Source organism: Ursus maritimus, unplaced genomic scaffold, assembly GCF_017311325.1.
Source record: "Ursus maritimus isolate PB19 unplaced genomic scaffold, ASM1731132v1 scaffold_5, whole genome shotgun sequence".
Classification (NCBI taxonomy): Eukaryota; Metazoa; Chordata; class Mammalia; order Carnivora; family Ursidae; genus Ursus; species Ursus maritimus.
In genome coordinates this window covers 21,079,249-21,097,356 of record NW_024426663.1, presented here as the reverse complement: position 1 = coordinate 21,097,356, position 18,108 = coordinate 21,079,249, and the positions used below count along the sequence as shown (strand labels likewise).

At 34.2% G+C, this 18,108-nt stretch overlaps 1 protein-coding gene across 5 annotated transcripts in view; it reads right to left on the bottom strand.

Moving 5' to 3' along the window:
* Positions 1–7,202: 7,202 nt before the first annotated feature.
* TMEM161B (transmembrane protein 161B) overlaps positions 7,203–18,108 on the bottom strand; it is a 65,861-nt gene continuing 54,955 nt past the window's right edge. For 3 of the 5 annotated variants that reach the window (XM_040622107.1, XM_040622111.1, XM_040622112.1), the window contains 7 exons: positions 17,586–17,737; positions 17,030–17,090; positions 16,434–16,574; positions 13,642–13,755; positions 11,189–11,363; positions 9,844–9,940; positions 7,203–8,472 (listed from right to left, as the gene is read on the bottom strand). In XM_040622107.1, coding sequence (XP_040478041.1) covers positions 8,195–8,472; positions 9,844–9,940; positions 11,189–11,363; positions 13,642–13,755; positions 16,434–16,574; positions 17,030–17,090; positions 17,586–17,737 — 1,018 coding nt within the window. In that variant the 3' untranslated portion in view covers positions 7,203–8,194. The remainder of the gene's footprint in view (positions 8,473–9,843; positions 9,941–11,188; positions 11,364–13,641; positions 13,756–16,433; positions 16,575–17,029; positions 17,091–17,585; positions 17,738–18,108) is intronic. The other 2 variants (XM_040622108.1, XM_040622110.1) reach the window with 2 other exon arrangements.

Below are 18,108 nucleotides of genomic sequence, written 5' to 3'. Positions count from 1 at the left end.
CGAGTGGACGCTTAGCCAAACTGAGCCACCAAGATGCCCCCAGAGTTTTTAATTTTATCCATTCCAGTAGGTATACAGCAGTATCTCATAGTGGTTTAAATTTGCGTTCCCCTGATGACAAATGATGTTGAGTGATACATATTTTAAAATACTATGTGAATGGAAAGCTGTCTCTAAACAGACTCTTCATGGGGAACAGAAAGTCTCTAATAAAAAATTAAAACCCAGAAGTTGGGGCCTGCTACTTCCAGCCACAATAAAATTAATAGGGATCAGATGTACTCTATCTTACAGAACTACTCAAAGGGCAGCACAGGACTGTAATCCCTGAAAGAAGAAAATTATGAGATGAACTCTGCTCCTGCTTACTGACTGAAGCACTCAAGCCACAGCACAGGGAAGAAGAACGGAACCCAAACCCAGCAATCTCCCTGAGTTGAGAATCTGGTGAGGAAAGGGCAACTAAAAATCAGGGAAGAGTATCAGAAAGGAGAGTTGCAGAGAAGGAGCTCTAGAGATTGGCAGGAAGTTCTTTCATGTCTTCAGCTGAATTATGATGAATGGATGCATTTGAGGAAATTACCCAATGTTGGAAAAAGAACCACCAGAAAGGAACAGGCAGACAATCCCTGGGACTCAAATGGGTGGAGATAGTTCCTGTTCCCAAGAGTCAAAGTGGGCACTGGTACAGTATTCAGAAGGGTATTTCTTCAGTAGTGGGTAAAACTTAGCACCAACTTAAAGGCTGCTCTTGTCTTTTTTTTTTTTTTTTTTAGATTTTATTTATTTGACAGAGAGAGACAGCCAGCGAGAGAGGCAACACAAGCAGGGGGAGTGGGAGAGGAAGAAGCAGGCTCCCAGCGGAGGAGCCTGATGTGGGGCTCGATCCCAGAACGCCAGGACCACGCCCTGAGCCGAAGGCAGACGCTTAACGACTGAGCCACCCAGGCGCCCCAAAGGCTGCTCTTGTCTTAATAGCAAGCCTCAAAAGAATCAAAACTGTCTCGTAGGTTTCCTAGGAACTTAGCTGCATTCCAGAACAAAGCCCAGGAATATTTTTAAAAAATACTAAATATCCAATACCCAATAAGGTAAAATTCAGTGTTTGCCATCCAAAGATTTCAGGAAGGCAAACAAATCAGAAAATATGAACCTCAATGAGAAGAAAAATCAACAGACACACGTTCCAAAGTGAGACAGAAGATAAAATTAATTGGGGCACCTGGGAGGCTCACTTTGTTAAGCATCCAACTCTTAATCTCAGCTCAGGTCTTGATCTCAGGGTCATGAGTTCAAGCCCCGTATTGGGATCCACACTGGGTGTGAAACCTACTTAAAAAAAAATATTACTAGATCAACACATTGAATCAATTATTATAAACTTATATTCTTTATGTTCATGAAAGTATAAACCTGTTAAGGAGAGACATGCAGGAAATACAAAAGACCCAAACTGAACTTCTAGAGATTAAAAAAGGTCCGAGGTGAAAAACACACTGGATGAGTTAAACACAAGATAAACTACAAAAAAAAAAAAAAAAAAAAAAAAAAAAAAAAAAAAATTAGTGAACTTCAAGACATAGCCATGAAAGATATACAAAATAAACACAGAGAGGAAAAATCACCTAAACAAAACCAAACTGTGTCAATGAACTGTGGAATGAAATCACATTAAAAAAAAAAAAGACAAAAAATTTTTTTATTGCTTTACAATCAGCAACAAATATAGCTTAATAATTACAAACATGGTACTTTTAAGTGGTACTTAGAATGGTACAATGAAGTGGCAAGACGAAAAAGTGCTCTTCCACTTAAAATGTGAAAACTAAAATCCACTCCTTCTGTTAAGAACTTTAATACTCTCAAGTAAAATCAGTACTTAAAGAGGCAAAGAAAACTATTATCAAATTTATTGCATATGTCTGATCACATAATTGAAAAACCTTTTACGCATGATCTAGATAGTGCTAGTACTTAACATTTTATTGAATCATCCTAACTTAAAGAATGGAACACTCTTTTCAACACATTCTTCTGCAAAAGAGCTGTCAAAAAAAATTGTAAAATCCAACAATGCATTGCAACTGCATTTCTACTTCTTTTCTCAAGATGGAAATATTAGTCAGTCTTTAACTTGACCTGAGATAAAAACCTAGTGATCTAAGAACCTCAACAAATTCAGTTTAATAAATTTAAGAAAATTATAAAAAGGATCATCATATTAAAACTGCTAGAGGTTGAGTACTTTATCATCTGCTTTGTGGTCAACTGTGAAGTGTCTATTTAAATTTCTTGCCCACTTCATCTTTTTTTTTTTTTTGGTAGTTGTTTATATATTCTGAACACCAGTCCTCTTTCTCATGTTTTGCAAATATTTTATCTCAACCTATGACATGTCTATTTTCTAAACAGGTTTTTTGATGAGAAATTTTTAATCTCTATGAAATCTATTTTATCATTAAAACACTGATTATTGCTTACATACTAAGAAACCTTTGCCCACCCCTAAAATTACTGAACTGTTATCTTATGACTTTCTCTAAAAGCCATGTTGTTTTAGTTTTTACAACAGGGTATATGGTCCCTCTTGAATTCAATTTTCTGTGTTTTCTGAGGTACTACATACAACTATAAGGACTGAGGTTCAATTTCTAAAATGTGGTTATCTCATTGTTCTAGTGCCAAGAGTTGAAATGACTCTGCTTTCACCATTACTGCAATGTGACTCCTTTAAAATTTCACTACTGAATTAAAAAAAAAAACTTTTAATGATTAAAGTTTGTTAAATAAAATTTTGGTTTATTCCTATAATTCAGGTTTTTTTCTGATGTTGATATTCAGTTTCAACGGACTGTTCAGTTGCCAGACTACTAACTTTAGACATAAGCCACTTATCCAAAACTGGTACGTGGACTATCCACTATAATGACGGAAATTTAAATACATGGAAAAAAGTTACACCTCATGCTCTGAGGTAATGTTAAAAATAGGACAAGTAAATACACACAAATACACAATCACAGTAATTCCTGTAACTTATCACCATTGCTCCTTATTTAAAGTAATTCTACTAACATAGTTTCATTTGCTTTAGTCTTTTGGAATTTTCTATTCATAAATTGTTTCACTAGAATTACAGAAAGAAAAATGCATTCCAAATAAAATAGATGTTAAAACTAACTTCCACAGAGCACTATTTAAAAAAATATGTTCTTTCATTTTTAATACTTCAGCAGTGGGTACACTTGATTTACTCAAATTGTGTTAGAATATTTAAAATTTTGATATGCTATTAATAAAATTTGTCCTCAGCCATGCTACCCTTTGCGTAATTACCTTTGTGTAACAGATTATCTGACAGATTAAAGAACGGGTGGGTAAAATTTGTCTGCCAAATGGACACATCCTATTGCTCTAGAGTTCTGCAATTCATTTGAAATCCTTTGAGTCTTTAGAAGTTCTACTGAAATAAAATGTAAACATGTTTGAATTAAGTTAAAAAGCACTTGACAGAGAAACTATAACAAGTGGACTCAGGAGATTATATTTCTTACATGCTTTACTGTTCATTAGCAAACAAGCAGCATTTAAATTCAACGCCTAGAATCCTTTCTACACAATACACCAACCCAAAAAGGGGAATATATATAATACCATCCATCTTTTCAAAAATTCCGTTAGTGAGCTCACAAATAGCGAAGTCCAAGCAATCAGGGTGTTCTGTCAACCAATGAACTACTGAGAAAACCACTAGTAAGAAAAAACTAAGAACACTGCTAACAAGAAAAAAAACCCACTATGATGGGTCTTACTTCCTGCAAGTCATTACTCAATAATTTACTTTTTCAGTGAGGCCTTTTCTCTTGATGCTCTGCTTAAAATTTTAACTTTATCCCTACCCTCCAACTTCATATTCTTTCTCCCTTCCCTGATTCCTCCCCAGCATCCCCACTCATTAGATCTTATCACTATCTAATATATCCTACATTTGACTCACTCATTTTGCTGCATTCCCTCACCAAACTCTAAGCTCCTTGAGGGGAGGGATTTTGTTCACTGCTGTACGTAGGGCAGTTTCTGGAGTATTATAGGTACTCAACAAAGATTTATTGAATGAATAATTAAAGGAGTACAAAGCAAAATTTTCCTGGAGAAAACACCTTGTGAAGTCATTTTCAAGGGATGGTAAGTGAATATCCTCTAACATGATCTGTGACCATTCCTGAAGCCAAAAATTGCTATTCATTTTTCTCATGCTAACACAAAGAGAAACTGATACCAGCTGCAGAAATATATAGCCATACATTTAATGTAAATTCCTTATTTTATTTTATGATAAAACTGAGGTCAACAGTGATGATAATTCAGTTCTATTTAATTAATATAGGTTGAACGCCTAGTTGTGTGCAAAAATTAGCTAACTGAAGGCAGTAATGTGATGTTTTCTGATTGTTAAATTAACATTCTTTCCACAAAATTACGCTGTTTCTTCATTTAAGACCATGAATAGTCTTTCGCCAAGTGGTAGAAAGGAGGGGAGTACCACATATAGGGAGTTTAAGGGGGAAAAAAAGGAAAAAACAACAATGAAATAGAAAAATACACATTATCTGAATCACTGAAGATATAGGCCCATCGAACGTAACAGTCTGTAGCTAAAAAAAAGTTCAATTTTAACAAGACAAACATATGAACAGGCTATATCTGGTTTTTCTTTTTTCTTAGGAAGAAAAAAATTAAGTAAAATGTTTATACCATTTTAAAGGACAGAAAGGTTGACATTAGCTTTGTGATCATCCTTAGTGTCCATGTCAGAGTTTTCACGGCATATAACCAGCTCAGCTATGAACCCAGGGTACGAACATAATGAGACAAGTAGGAGTTAAAAGATGATATTGCAGAAATATCTGAGATACTGGGTTCATGGTCTAGGATCATAAATATGTTCAAATCTGATTCTTTAAGTCACCTAAAGGTCTGTGAAGATGCAGGATGATCCACATTCAATAATCACTTAGTTTTATTCTGCTGAATAGAGCCATATACCATGATAGACCATTTTCAATTATGAGATGGCTCAGAAAGTGTGTTTGAATTCAGAGAATGTTGAGACCCTATGCTTTTCAGTACTGAGAATTTAATCTTTCATTTGAAAGAATAAAATCTATCCAGTGAAGTTCCAATTATAGATTTCATAATGAAGTCTACTTATTACTTCCTGGACCTATCAATTCCATTAATGGATGAATATCTGTTCTGAATCATAACTCAAGAAGAAATGTCACTATTTTACCAATGATATTTATATCAGAAACAATAAGACAATGAGCCCATTCTGCTTGGATGCATTGGTCATTTATGCATAGCAATTGGAATTCTGGGGAAAATGCCAAAGATAATCAAATGCATACGGATATTAAGAAAAAATTATATGCTTTTCATTTCAGACATATCAATGGGGGTAGAAGGGAGAATACCTGATTTTTATAGTGCAATGGGCAGGGAGTGGGGGGGCAGGAATCAACAAATTGTCAAATGCAATTCCACAAATCATTCGAAGCAAGATTATAAGGATTCCTAGTTAATTTAGTAGAAATATGAAATAACTGACCTATGAAGCATTTATATTGACTAGAGCCCAACATAAAAAATAATTCTACTGGCCTCATTAAGAATATTAAAATATTATTTGGAATCATTTTGGAATCATACACACACATATAAATTATATTGTACACCTAAAACAAATACTATGTTGTATGTCAATTATATCTCAATTAAAAATTACTTAAAGTATAAACCCTTTACAGTCAGGAACAGAATCTGTGTACAGAGACAAGGTGCTTAAATAAACCAGTAGTTATAACCATCACTCTCTTCAAATCTGTTTGGAAAGGCTAAAAAAAAAAAAACTAAACCAAATCCATTACTTAAATTAATGTGCAGTTTGCGTAAGTACACAGTATACTTATGGAGAATTCAAGTCTAAGAAGAGTGAATCAGTTGTATTTTAGAAATTCATGTTATTTCATCCAATAATAAATTTTTTTTTTTAAAGATTTTATTTATTTATTTGACAGAGATAGAGACAGCCAGCTAGAGAGGGAACACAAGCAGGGGGAGTGGGAGAGGAAGAAGCAGGCTCATAGCAGAGGAGCCTGATGTGGGGCTCGATCCCATAACGCCGGAATCACGCCCTGAGCCGAAGGCAGACGCTTAACCGCTGTGCCACCCAGGCGCCCCCCAATAATAAATTCTAAGCCTTTTCCAGCTCTTCCCCCCCACCTCCCCGGATTACTCCACAGTACAATCTTTGAAACTCAAAATAATAAATTATAGTTTTTAAAATGTAGCTCTTTAATAAAAATGGTTTTAAGTATGAGGTAAAGTTCTTTTCAAGTCCAACATGTGAGAACTTTCACATACAAAATGTCATACTCTGCTATAATCTTGTTAAAAGATACTTATTTTAGTGGATGCTGTTATCTCAAGATGTATTTAGAATGTTTCTTTTGGAAATATACATGAACTATCATTAGGTTATATTAACGATTCATATCAACCAAAGAGTTTTATCCAACTTAAGCACTTATTACTCACTCATATTTAAATATGTCAGCTAATTCCAAAATATTTAATCTATACCAAAAGACAGGAACTTGTCTGTACTGCGATTATTCAAATGAATGTGAACCACAAGCCTTGAAAGTAATTCTAAAAGACATTCAAAAATGCTTTCAATAGTGACAATAGCACTGAAACAATAGCACTAATATACAGCTTCTCAAGAACATTCTATGGAAGAACGTTTTTCTATAAATTCTACTAATTGTTTAAAAAAGAAAACAAACCTTATTTATCTCTTATATTCATTCCCTTTAAAACTGAAACTCTTAATTTTGTGTTTTACATAAACAAAGCCCCCCAAAATTACATTTTTTCATTTCCTAAGAATTTTTCATTCAAATTACCTCAATTTCATTCTGTAAAAGAAAACATTAACATTTCTTATTCTAAACACTATAAACTTAAAACAAATCCTATTTAACATGGGTTTAATTATTCCTATAGATTGGGTTAGTGGGAAAGGTTCTGATGTTTGAAAATGACAGAAAAAATTTTAATTTGGGAGAAATCATCCAAGTATTTTTAATTTTAAGCAGTCTCACACACAGGCAACACAAATGAATTGCTTCATCTGATGAACTTTCAAAATGTATTTTAATCTCATTCCAAAAAGAAAATTTCTAGATACAAACACATCCCATTCAATCACATTTAATATACATTCAGCAACTTAAAATATTATAAGTATCCAATATTTTCACCTTTTATAATCTCAATATATTATATATTTAATATATAATATATATACAATATATACAGGTAGTCAGCAGGATTAAAGGAATTTTTTAAAAGTCTGATCAATATTGATAAATATCTTTAGACTATTAAAAGAACTGTATCACAGAATAAAATAAAATATGGGAGTTCCAAGCCTATTAGCAAGATTGCAAGTGTTCACATAGCCAATCATTTTAAAAGATCCCTCAAGTTGGATAGAATACATTTTAAAACAATGTTCTTGCTACTCTCAAGCAGCAGTACTTGTAGATATTAAGCATATACATCTCCATTAAATTTAAAATTACTATGCAGCTTTCTTTACTGTAATATACAGCAGCTATTTCTTCCTTTCTGTTGGATTTTGCTGTTGTTGTTTGAAGAGTGACTAATGTATTACCAACAGAAGTGACTCTAGCTCCTTTCCCTCCACTAAACATGGCTCAGTTTGAAGATTGTTCTGCAGGCAGCCACTATGGATATTAACAGTACCTTTATACCATTAAGAGCAATCAATCAATAACTGTAGTCAGAAGTTTCAAAGACTGTTGGAGGTTTCTGTAAACCAAGGTAATCAAAAGTATTACCCTGTAGATAGCCCTCTCACATCAGTTAATACAAGGAGTTAAAATTCCAATGCCACAGTATAGCAGTTAATAATCTACTCTGTAATTTTAAATATTATACCATTGATTCACCCTGAGAATACAGAGGAAGCATCTAAAACAAGATATTCTGATATGTTTTTTTCTTTTGTATTTACTTTCTTCTGGTTTCCAACAGCCCTTCAAGGGCACAAATATTTCAATTCAAAGTGTGACTCGGATATCCTTTTTTTGTTAACTGAGATTCATGCCACAGTCAGATACTGGTGATAGAAAAGCCCAAAAAGGCTTGTAGAAAAGAGACAAGCAGCAATCCACCAGGTCAGAAAAGACAGAAGTCCTCGAAAAAGCAGAGGAGTGAAAATATTTTTTAAGCTGCTCAGTGCCACTGTTATTTGTGTAACAGTTACCTTCATCTTCCCATCAGCAGATGGTAATTCAGAGTAAACAGAGTTGGAGGGTAGACTATTATCCACTGGCAAGGTAGAGATAGATTCTGGATAAATCCCCCAGGAATGATTACCTAGAAAATTCAAGACACAAGTAAACCTGAAGACTAATTCCAAGCCCTCTAACTGAAAACAATTTATTTAATTTATACTTGAAACTAAGAACAAGAAGTTTAGTAGCATAACAAATTATTTCATGTTAAAAATAAAATAACCTTTCTACATATCTGGTAAAAAATTCATTTAACCTGATTAGACTACAAGCTGGTCTTACCAGTAAAAGTACACATAAAAATCTAATTTACTTTTAATTAAGTGCACTAAAATCTGGTAAAATAATAAAAACAATTTTTTTCCTTGTAAAATAATCAACTACCTCTACTGGAGTGACAGGGACAAACTCAGTAACTTCTCAGAAATCTTTTCTACCTCTAGAATATCAGAATAAATTTCTTTCTCAGAAACTATCTATGATTTCAATGTGAGAGACTATTAATAGCTTCCAGAAAGTTTTTCATCGTATATTTTCCTATGTTGGATAGGATATGAGTCACATAATTTATAACTGAGCTACTTCTTTATGTTCCATAGATTCCTAAAGGCCATTTACATCTATCACCAGCTCTATAGTACCTATGAAGCCCACCCAAATAATACTTTTACTTTTAGTTCCTTTGGGCTTCTTAAACCCCCACACTCACTAGCTGACTGATCTAAGCAAAGAGAAATAATCAATACAATAACAGATAGTTCTCGAATAACACCACACAGAAACTTGAAAGTTCAGTAAACAGACTTATAGGAGAACTTTGTTCTTCTGCTGAGAAATCCTTATCCTGTTAATATCTAAAGAAGAACTGACTAAAGGATCCTGGACTCATTTAAGTATACAACTACCTTATAATAACTGAAATGTTAGGCACTAACAAAATCTTCCATCATCCTCGTACAACACAAAATAACTAAGACCAAGAGTGCTCATTCAAGCTTCTCAGTAAATCTGGGAATTAATCTTTTTTTTTTTTTTTAAAGATTTTATTCATTTATTCGACAGAGATAGAGACAGCCAGCGAGAGAGGGAACACAAGCAGGGGGAGTGGGAGAGGAAGAAGCAGGCTCATAGCGGAGGAGCCTGATGTGGGGCTCGATCCCATAATGCTGGGATCCCGCCCTGAGCTGAAGGCAGACGCTTAACCGCTGTGCCACCCAGGCGCCCCCTGGGAATTAATCTTAAGCAAACAATTCTTATACGTAAAGCATAATATTATAAAACTATATGGACCTGAAGATGATGAATCAACTTTTAAAAGTTTCCCATGTTTCTTCTTAAAACTTTCAAAGAAAACAATTTTAAGAAACATATTTCTTTGTAGGTAACAAAAAGCATTATTCATTATAGGTAGAAAGTTAAACAACACATTTCCCAGTTGCCAGGGCAAGCCTACCTAGTGTTTTCAAAAGCAGAGTTGTGTGAAGCAGCATTACCAGAGGCGCCACATACTGCAGGGCAATGACACACAGGTAATAAAAGACTCGAGCCACCTGCAACCAACAACATTCTTAAGTGTCTAATACTGCTGACATGTTATGAGTAAATTAAACTTTCACATAATTGTCAAAATGAATCGCTTAAGAGATAAGTAATCCCATCATGGGAAGGAAGCTAAATGCTATTAAGTCTGTACTTCATTATAAATGCCCCCAAACTGACTTCAGGAAGGCTCAGTTTGAAGGTAAATTTTATTTATTTTTTTAAAGACTTTATTTATTTGACAGAGAGCATGAGCGAGCACAAGCAGGGGGACCAACAGAGGGACAGGGAGAAGCAGGCTCCCCACTGAGCAGAGAGCCTGACGTGGGGCTCGATCCCAGCACCCTGGGATCATGACCAGAGCCAAAGGCAGACGCTTAACTGACTGAGCCACTCAGGCCTCTGAAGATAAGTTTTAAATGTGGAAATATTAAACTCCTTGAAAATAGTTCTTAAGTGGTTAATATAAATTGGAGAAAATAATCCCTTAAATTTAAATGGTATATTCACTTACATTTCAAACATAAAACAAAATGCTAGAATCTCTAGACGGACACCAAAAACATCAAGCTAAATAAAAATAACATAAAACCCTCATAAATGAAAACATCAAGCCCCCATTCTATATGAACATATACAACTAAAATTTGAGGTAAAATTATAGAGAGAACGAAAATATGTAAGGTAAACAAAAAAAGTGTCTGAATCTTGATGAACACCTCTGACTATGAAAGAAGTGAAAAACAGAGCACTCAACACAAAATTTCTAAAAAAAGACATGATCCGGTTATACAGATCCAGTTAACTATAATGGTGGATGGATTCCTAGCCCTTTCCTTCTTGGAATTTCCATTAAGTTAAATATTTACATTTCATGTTCAAATACTTGGAATACTGTTATGTGGAATTAATTTAGTCACTAAAACTAGTATTTCCTACCCCTTAAGTCTTAAAGGATAGACAATAATATATTGTAATGTCTTCCAAATCAATTGGGGGTCCCATATAGCAATAGTAGATATACCACAGCATTGCAATCCAAACTGTATGATACTTCTGGAAGAGGACCTGAGATTCTTTCTTCACTTAGCACCAAAATCAGATCAAGGTCTCTTCCGTATCTGTCAGTTTAAGATTATGCCATTTATTTAATGGCAAGAGTATTGTGGGATAAAATTACTATTAAGGGAAATTAAATGCTTTGTTTTCTTACAATACGGTGCTTACTATCTTCATTGTGACTACAGTACGAAACTTACCATTTTCTGTAGCTCAACTGTACTTATTCGCCCTGCTTCTTTCTTCATCTGATCCACACATTTCTGGGCTAAGTTTAAGTAAGCTTGCAGGTGACTGCGCATCATGGCCAACCGCAAAGCACACAGCAGGATTATTAACCAGAGTCGCAGAGTATCGAATGTAGCCTCTGTCATTCTACAGATCAAAAAGTTGACACGGTGCTCTCAAAGACCAAAATACGTTAGCATGCTGGTTACGTGCGTCAGTGTTCACCATATAAAATACAAGGTAGCTATACTTAATTACAGTTGGAGATATAAAACACAAGTATCCCACTATACTACAGACTTATCTATAGAATAATTTGACTTGTATAACAGACCTAGACAGATAAATGTATCATGAAAGTACAGTATTAACAGACACCTAGAAAATGCGGGAGTACCTGGGATCCTCCTCACTACCTGCCCTCCTCCATGGAAAAAAAACTGGTTGTGAAATGAAGAGAGAAGCTGGGTGCTCTTAAACTAGAGAAATGAGAGAAAGAGGGAAACTACAGGAGACTGCCTAGGGAACTAGCAAGGCAACAACCCATGCCTAGAGTTTTGTCTGATTTATATAGATATTTGAACAGGATCTCTCACCCGGACGACTTCCTGACTGGGATCATAGGAAAACCAGAAATTCTGATACATTATGAAGAAATCGGATGGCTCAGACTCCTCTCCAACAAGTCATTTAACCTATGTGCTCAAGCTGGCTCAGTTGTGAGCAATTCCTTAAGACTAAGATGAGGATTTCAGGTAGAAGATGTACCCTTATGACATTTTTTTCTGTTGACTGGAGAGGGCTCCTTAATGGATTTTAGAAAGAAGAGGTAATTTCTGATGTCCTTTGTGATTTAACGTTTTTAAAAGACCATGGTTTCTCCTTTAATAAAAGGTAACACTGTGAGTAATTTGAAAGTAACACCTAGACCATGCTCCACGTCTATTCTAAACTCTAGCACACATCAGGCACTTAATATTGGACGGCTGAAATGTGTGAAATTACTTTGAAAAACGTTGTGAATCTGTCAAGTTAAAATTACCATTAAGACTTACTTGTGTGGGGGAAAAAAACATTACGACCTCAAGGAATACTTCCCTAGTTTAATAAGACTAACTCTTAAAAAAAAAAAAAGTCCTGGTCATCACTGATTATATACTCCAAAACAAATGTGTACCAGGATCTAAAAGAAATACGTAATATAAAATGTATACTGTGGAGTCAATGACTTGTCAAGGTTTTCTACTTTAATTTTGATGAGGCAGAGCAGTGAAAGAAACACTGATTAAGCATTTACTTCCAGCTGGCTACATTACATGCATTCATTTAATTCCAATGATAACTTTGTGAGGTAGATACTATTATCTTCATTTTCCAGATGGGGAAACAGAGGCTCAGTGAAGTTAAATAACCTGCCTCAAGTGACAGTTTCAGTGATCGGAACTGGTGCTTGAACCAGGTTTGTCTGAATCTTTCCATTATTGTAACATAGTTCCAAAAGGCTAACGAGTTAATACATCAAGTACAGTTATTAGTACCTTTTAATAAATTCTTTGTGTTTCCTTACCATCTTCTGTTAAAAGGGGAAATATGACCTAATATTAGATAATAATGTTAAGGCATTATTTTTAATTTGATAGGTATGATGATACTATTATGGAAAATGTCCTTATTTCTTAGAGGTACATACTCATGTTAGGTGTAAAAATGTTAGACCTCTACTTCACTTGAAAAATCACTTCATCAAAAAAACAAAACAAAAAAAGTGTGAAGCAAATATGGAAAACATTAACAACTCTCATAGGGGCTGAATATGAGTTTCCATTTATACCACTTATTTTATCCTTTGTAATTTTCTTTTTTTTCTTTTTTTAAGATTTTACTTATTTGACAGAGAGGGAGACAGCCAGCGAGAGAGGGAACACAAGCAGGGGGAGTGGGAGAGGAAGAAGCAGGCTCCCAGTGGAGCAGGGATCCCGATGTGCGTGGGGCTTGATCCCAGGACTCTGGGATCATGCCCCGAGCCAAACGCAGACGCTTAACTACTGAGCCACCCAGGTGCACCTATCCTCTGTAATTTTCACAGTTAAGAAAAAAAGAACTGAAGCAAATATCTTAAAAATAAGCCCCAAACACAAAAATGTCAGATACAACTGGACATTAAGTCCAGAAAAACTTACAAGTATACAAGATAACTGTTAATGTGGATTAACAATCATTCACATTCACTAATGAAGATCATAAAAAAGTTAAATGATGATTTGTAACTTCAGTTTTAGAACACATCTTTTAGCATTTCTATTGTTTTAAAAATGCAGTATCCTAATACTATCATTAAAAAACTTAAATACAGTATATTCCATTTTGGAAAACAATTTTGATTCTATAAGGAAATAAAAATTAGCCCTCAAATACCCATACTTACAAAGGGACACTTTCTTTACCCAATGGTGGGTTCATAATGTAGTCTTTGGTGATTGGTTTTACCCAGAGCAGAACCATAAATAAAGGAGCCAAGAAGTTGATATGAAGTAATGTTCTGAAAGTATGTAAGAAATAAATATAAAAACCCAGGAACAAAATACACTAATAACTACAAAAACTTGGAACTTACAAAATGAAGACAGAAACTTATTTTCAGTATTCTGTATTAAGGTACTACTGTCATCACTATTTTCTATTTATCATTATCACTTGACACTGATTTGAGGCCCTGCAAAACTACCTCATTATCTGAACTTTTCAAATGAGAACATTTAGATTCAGGAAAGTTAAATGACTTGCTCATGGCAATATTACAGGTTAAAGGCAGATGTAGCACTAAAATCTAATCTGTTCAGTTCTACCCTAGTGTTCTTTAACAATCCCCTACTATATCCCTGATTTAATACACAGGTACTTAAATGACTAACTTTACACAATGAATTCAATGGATTTTCAGTACAGAGGCATCATCTTTTGACACTTTCTCAGTGCAAGCTAAAACAAAGTGCCTCCTCATTACTTACAAGTAAAAGTCAGTGATTAGCAAGGTCCATAATACTAGAAGGCATATGGCACATGGAACCTTCCACAACTTATAACTAAGGAAACTTCCAATATGCAAGGATCATGTGTAATGTTTTAATAACACTTAAAATCATAAATGATTCATATATTTTTATTTTTTCATGTAGTATTATGAAGTTAATTTCCCTATCCTATACGTACCAAGAAAATTTACATTACTTCAGAAAGGCAATATACCTAATACACCAAAAGGTTATAGGTCTGAGTTATAATTTCATTGTTAATTATTGTCCCAAGTTTGTATCCTACAAAGACAGATGACTGTAAGACTGTTCTTATGTCAGAAAAAAAAATGCAATTTCTTCTATTTTATTACCATGTCCTGTTTTCAGGATCAACCACAGTGAAGGGCTAAACTGGACAGTTTTAAATACACACACACACACACACACACACACACACATTTCAAAATCTTCACTACAGTGAAAATGACAGTGATCTATGTGAGGAAAACAGGGCTGCGCCAGAACACCTGACAGGGAAAGGTGGAACTTGGTTCTAAGCTCTGGCACTATAACAAGTACTAGTGCCCGGCCACAGGGCCGAGGAGAACACTGCTCTTTGTGCCAGTCATGCTACTCTCACACCAGAACAAGGTTGCCCACACTTCTGTATCATGGCAGAGTGCTGCAACACAATCGGGGGCTTGCAGTGAACTGAAAATAAAGCTCCAAACCCCAAAGGGGGAAAAAATCTTAAAAAGAAGCTACATTTTACTGAAACGGGAACTAAGATGTGCCCCCTCCCAATCCTAAACCACCACTCAATGCTTTAAATATTTTTATAAAGTGATTCGTTCATCCCCCAGCCAGGGTAAACCACCGGGTGCCGGGGAAGAAAGCAGCAGTATTAGGTATGCAGTGTTGCTAGGGAACACTCCAGTATCAAGGAGCAGCCCACAGCGGTTTCAGTAGCTGGTAAAGGGCTCCCCTCCACCCACCCTTTCAGCTTATTTAAATCCTAACACTGGGGTTAGTGGACTGAAGTGTGTGTGTGGAGAGGAGGGGGAGAACCCGGTTTTGTTTTAAAAGAAGCCATTAGAGAGATGGATGGATGTTGAGAGAAAGGCAGGATGTAGCCAAGAGCATGCTGAGTAAAAGGAGGGGAAAAAAGAGGAATGAAGAAGTGGGTACTGGGAGGTGAGAATAGGTAAACACGCGTGTGCGCACGCACACACACACACAATATGTAGAAAAATGGAGATTAAGGAAAAAACAAAAAAGATCCAGAATTAAAGGAAAATGACATAGGTAAGAGGTAAGAATGTGAAAAGACTAACAGAATCAGCATCATTAAATACAGGGTTTTAAGAGCAGAAATGTTAAGAAAAATGACCACTCAGAGAAACTCAAAGATTATATATACATATATCAAAGTGGAATATTCTCAACTTGGGCTTCTACTGCAAAACATAAAGACAAGATGGAAATTTGGGTCTAGATATGAATTGAAAGATATAAACCTGTCATTCTGCCAAGGTGTCTAACATCAACAAAAAACATCTATAACAACCACGAAGAATATAGTAAATGGGCTTTGAATTATATGTAGAGATTCAAATATGATTTCTCCATTTGAGAACTAAAGTAGAATCTGGCAGTTAAAAGTAATATATGATATTTAGTACTGTACAGTATCAGCAATCCCCAAATAAAAAATTATTTTAACAAGAGTCTCATAAACCGCTCAGTAATTCAGGAAAAACATACATTTCTTATGTATACAGAGCTAACTTTTAAAACACTTTTAAATAAAAAATTAAATTATTTAATTAAAATTATTTACATAAAATTTAAATATTTTAATGAAATGTTCTAATTGAAGAGAATTACCACAGATCCTTAGTTCAGTTGTAGTGATTACAGTATCATAAACATTAACTTCTGAGTTAAAAAGAACTAACATAAATACTGACATTTCCTTTTTTTAATAAGTAAAAAAGAAATTTAGTAATTGATGTATGTTTTTAATCCCAGGACTTAAAATTTAGAAGTGAATAAAAGAAACCTGCTTATAGAAGAAGTAGTGTGACATCAAATGGTTATTAATTTTCAATACAATAATTTATGATTCATTACAATAATATACCTTCATTAAGATGGAAAACATATATTTATCTGCATGTGCTTATGTACATTTTCCGCTTACTGTGTAATTTTTTCTGTTGCCAAATTCAGGGCATCCAGATGCATTTGAGCCAGTCGTAATCCAGGAAATGTCAAAAAAGCCCCAATGAGTGAACAGAAAATAGCCAGGAAAAATTTGAAAGTAAGTTTTGAAACAGGACCCCTAAATAAAATTAAAAAAAAAAAAAAAGATAATAAGTAACTTTCTAGGAATTTTCTTTCTTCTAATCAATCACTTTACAAACTACAATAATACAGTAACAAAAACTAAGTAAACTTTTACAAAAAGACTGCTCTTACTCAACTACCTACAATGGATTTTGGTGAACGTCAGGCATCTCTAGCCACACTGGTAACAACCCAACCTGCATACTCAGCATAGGATCTGACATACGACTCAGATATAAAGTTATTTAACCTCTGGTGGCAGAGGAATTAAATCAAATAAGAGCAAACCAAATAAGAATTCTATCAAACATACTAACTTTATTATACATAATGTAAAAATTATGAAATATTTCTAAAAGTCCTAAACACAAAACCACTTACAGTAAATGCTTTTACACAAAAAATGAAAAAATTTAAACATAAGTGATACTTAATATTTTAGAAACTTACTGAGATTCTAAACCTTGCTTTTCAAGAAACTGCATCGCACTATCTGAAAAATTTGTAAACCCTGCAGGGGGAAAAAAAATTATTCTTAATACAGAATCTTTCTTTGGAAATAAAATGTTAGGAAACAGAACATCTTAAATCTTGAAGTGACTAGCTTAGGCTCTTTCATGTGCTAATTAGTATGCCATAATGCAATAAAATTTGGTTATTAGCAGGAACAGTCTTTGAAAACAGTCCTTTGATATTTGTACATCCCATAAGTGTGCATAAAATTTGCATCTTTATCTATGTGAGTAAACTTCAGCATTGCAGAAACTTAACTTTAAGGAAAAAATGAGGGGGGCAGCATTTTTGGAAAAAGCTAACAAAAAATTTAGCTGAAACAAAAAAAAAGGAAGATTAAGAATAATAAAGGTTATTTAGAACATTACAGAATATACATCTCAAACCTAATTTTAAAAACACATCAAATACAAAACATTATTAAATAATGAAGTAAAAAGTATTAACACTTGATAAAGCAAAATTGATTTTTAAACTTGTATGAAATGATTACCTGTTTCGAGTCCAAATTCCAGATAGTTTTCTGTTACAATCAAGACTGCCATTGCTTTCACAAAGAAAAAAAATCCAAAGGTAACACAGACTGATCTTTCACCACCATCTTCTACTTTAAAATAGTGTGTAGTTAATGAAAACAGAACTTTGCTGCAGAAGAAAAAGTTCAGGAAAAACCACAAGTAACTTTGTGGGAGTTAAACAGAACCATCTTTACAGGACTTAAACTCCAATAAAATCTGACTACAACATTTATTTTGACTCTACAACATGCTTACCTACAAGGTGCCCTTTGGAAAGAAGTGAAAAACTAATGAAAATCTGGTTAGTCTTCCAGGAAATAGGACATAAAAACAAAGCAAATTTTAGTGAAGTTTATAACATTTTTAAATTAATGTAAAGTGCACATATACATGTTAAGCTGTAACTAGGGAAAGAATGTATTTCTATTTTATCTGACTCAAATTTTACTAGGAGGTTATTAAAATAATTTTATGAAATAGGTTCTCAATGACATGAAA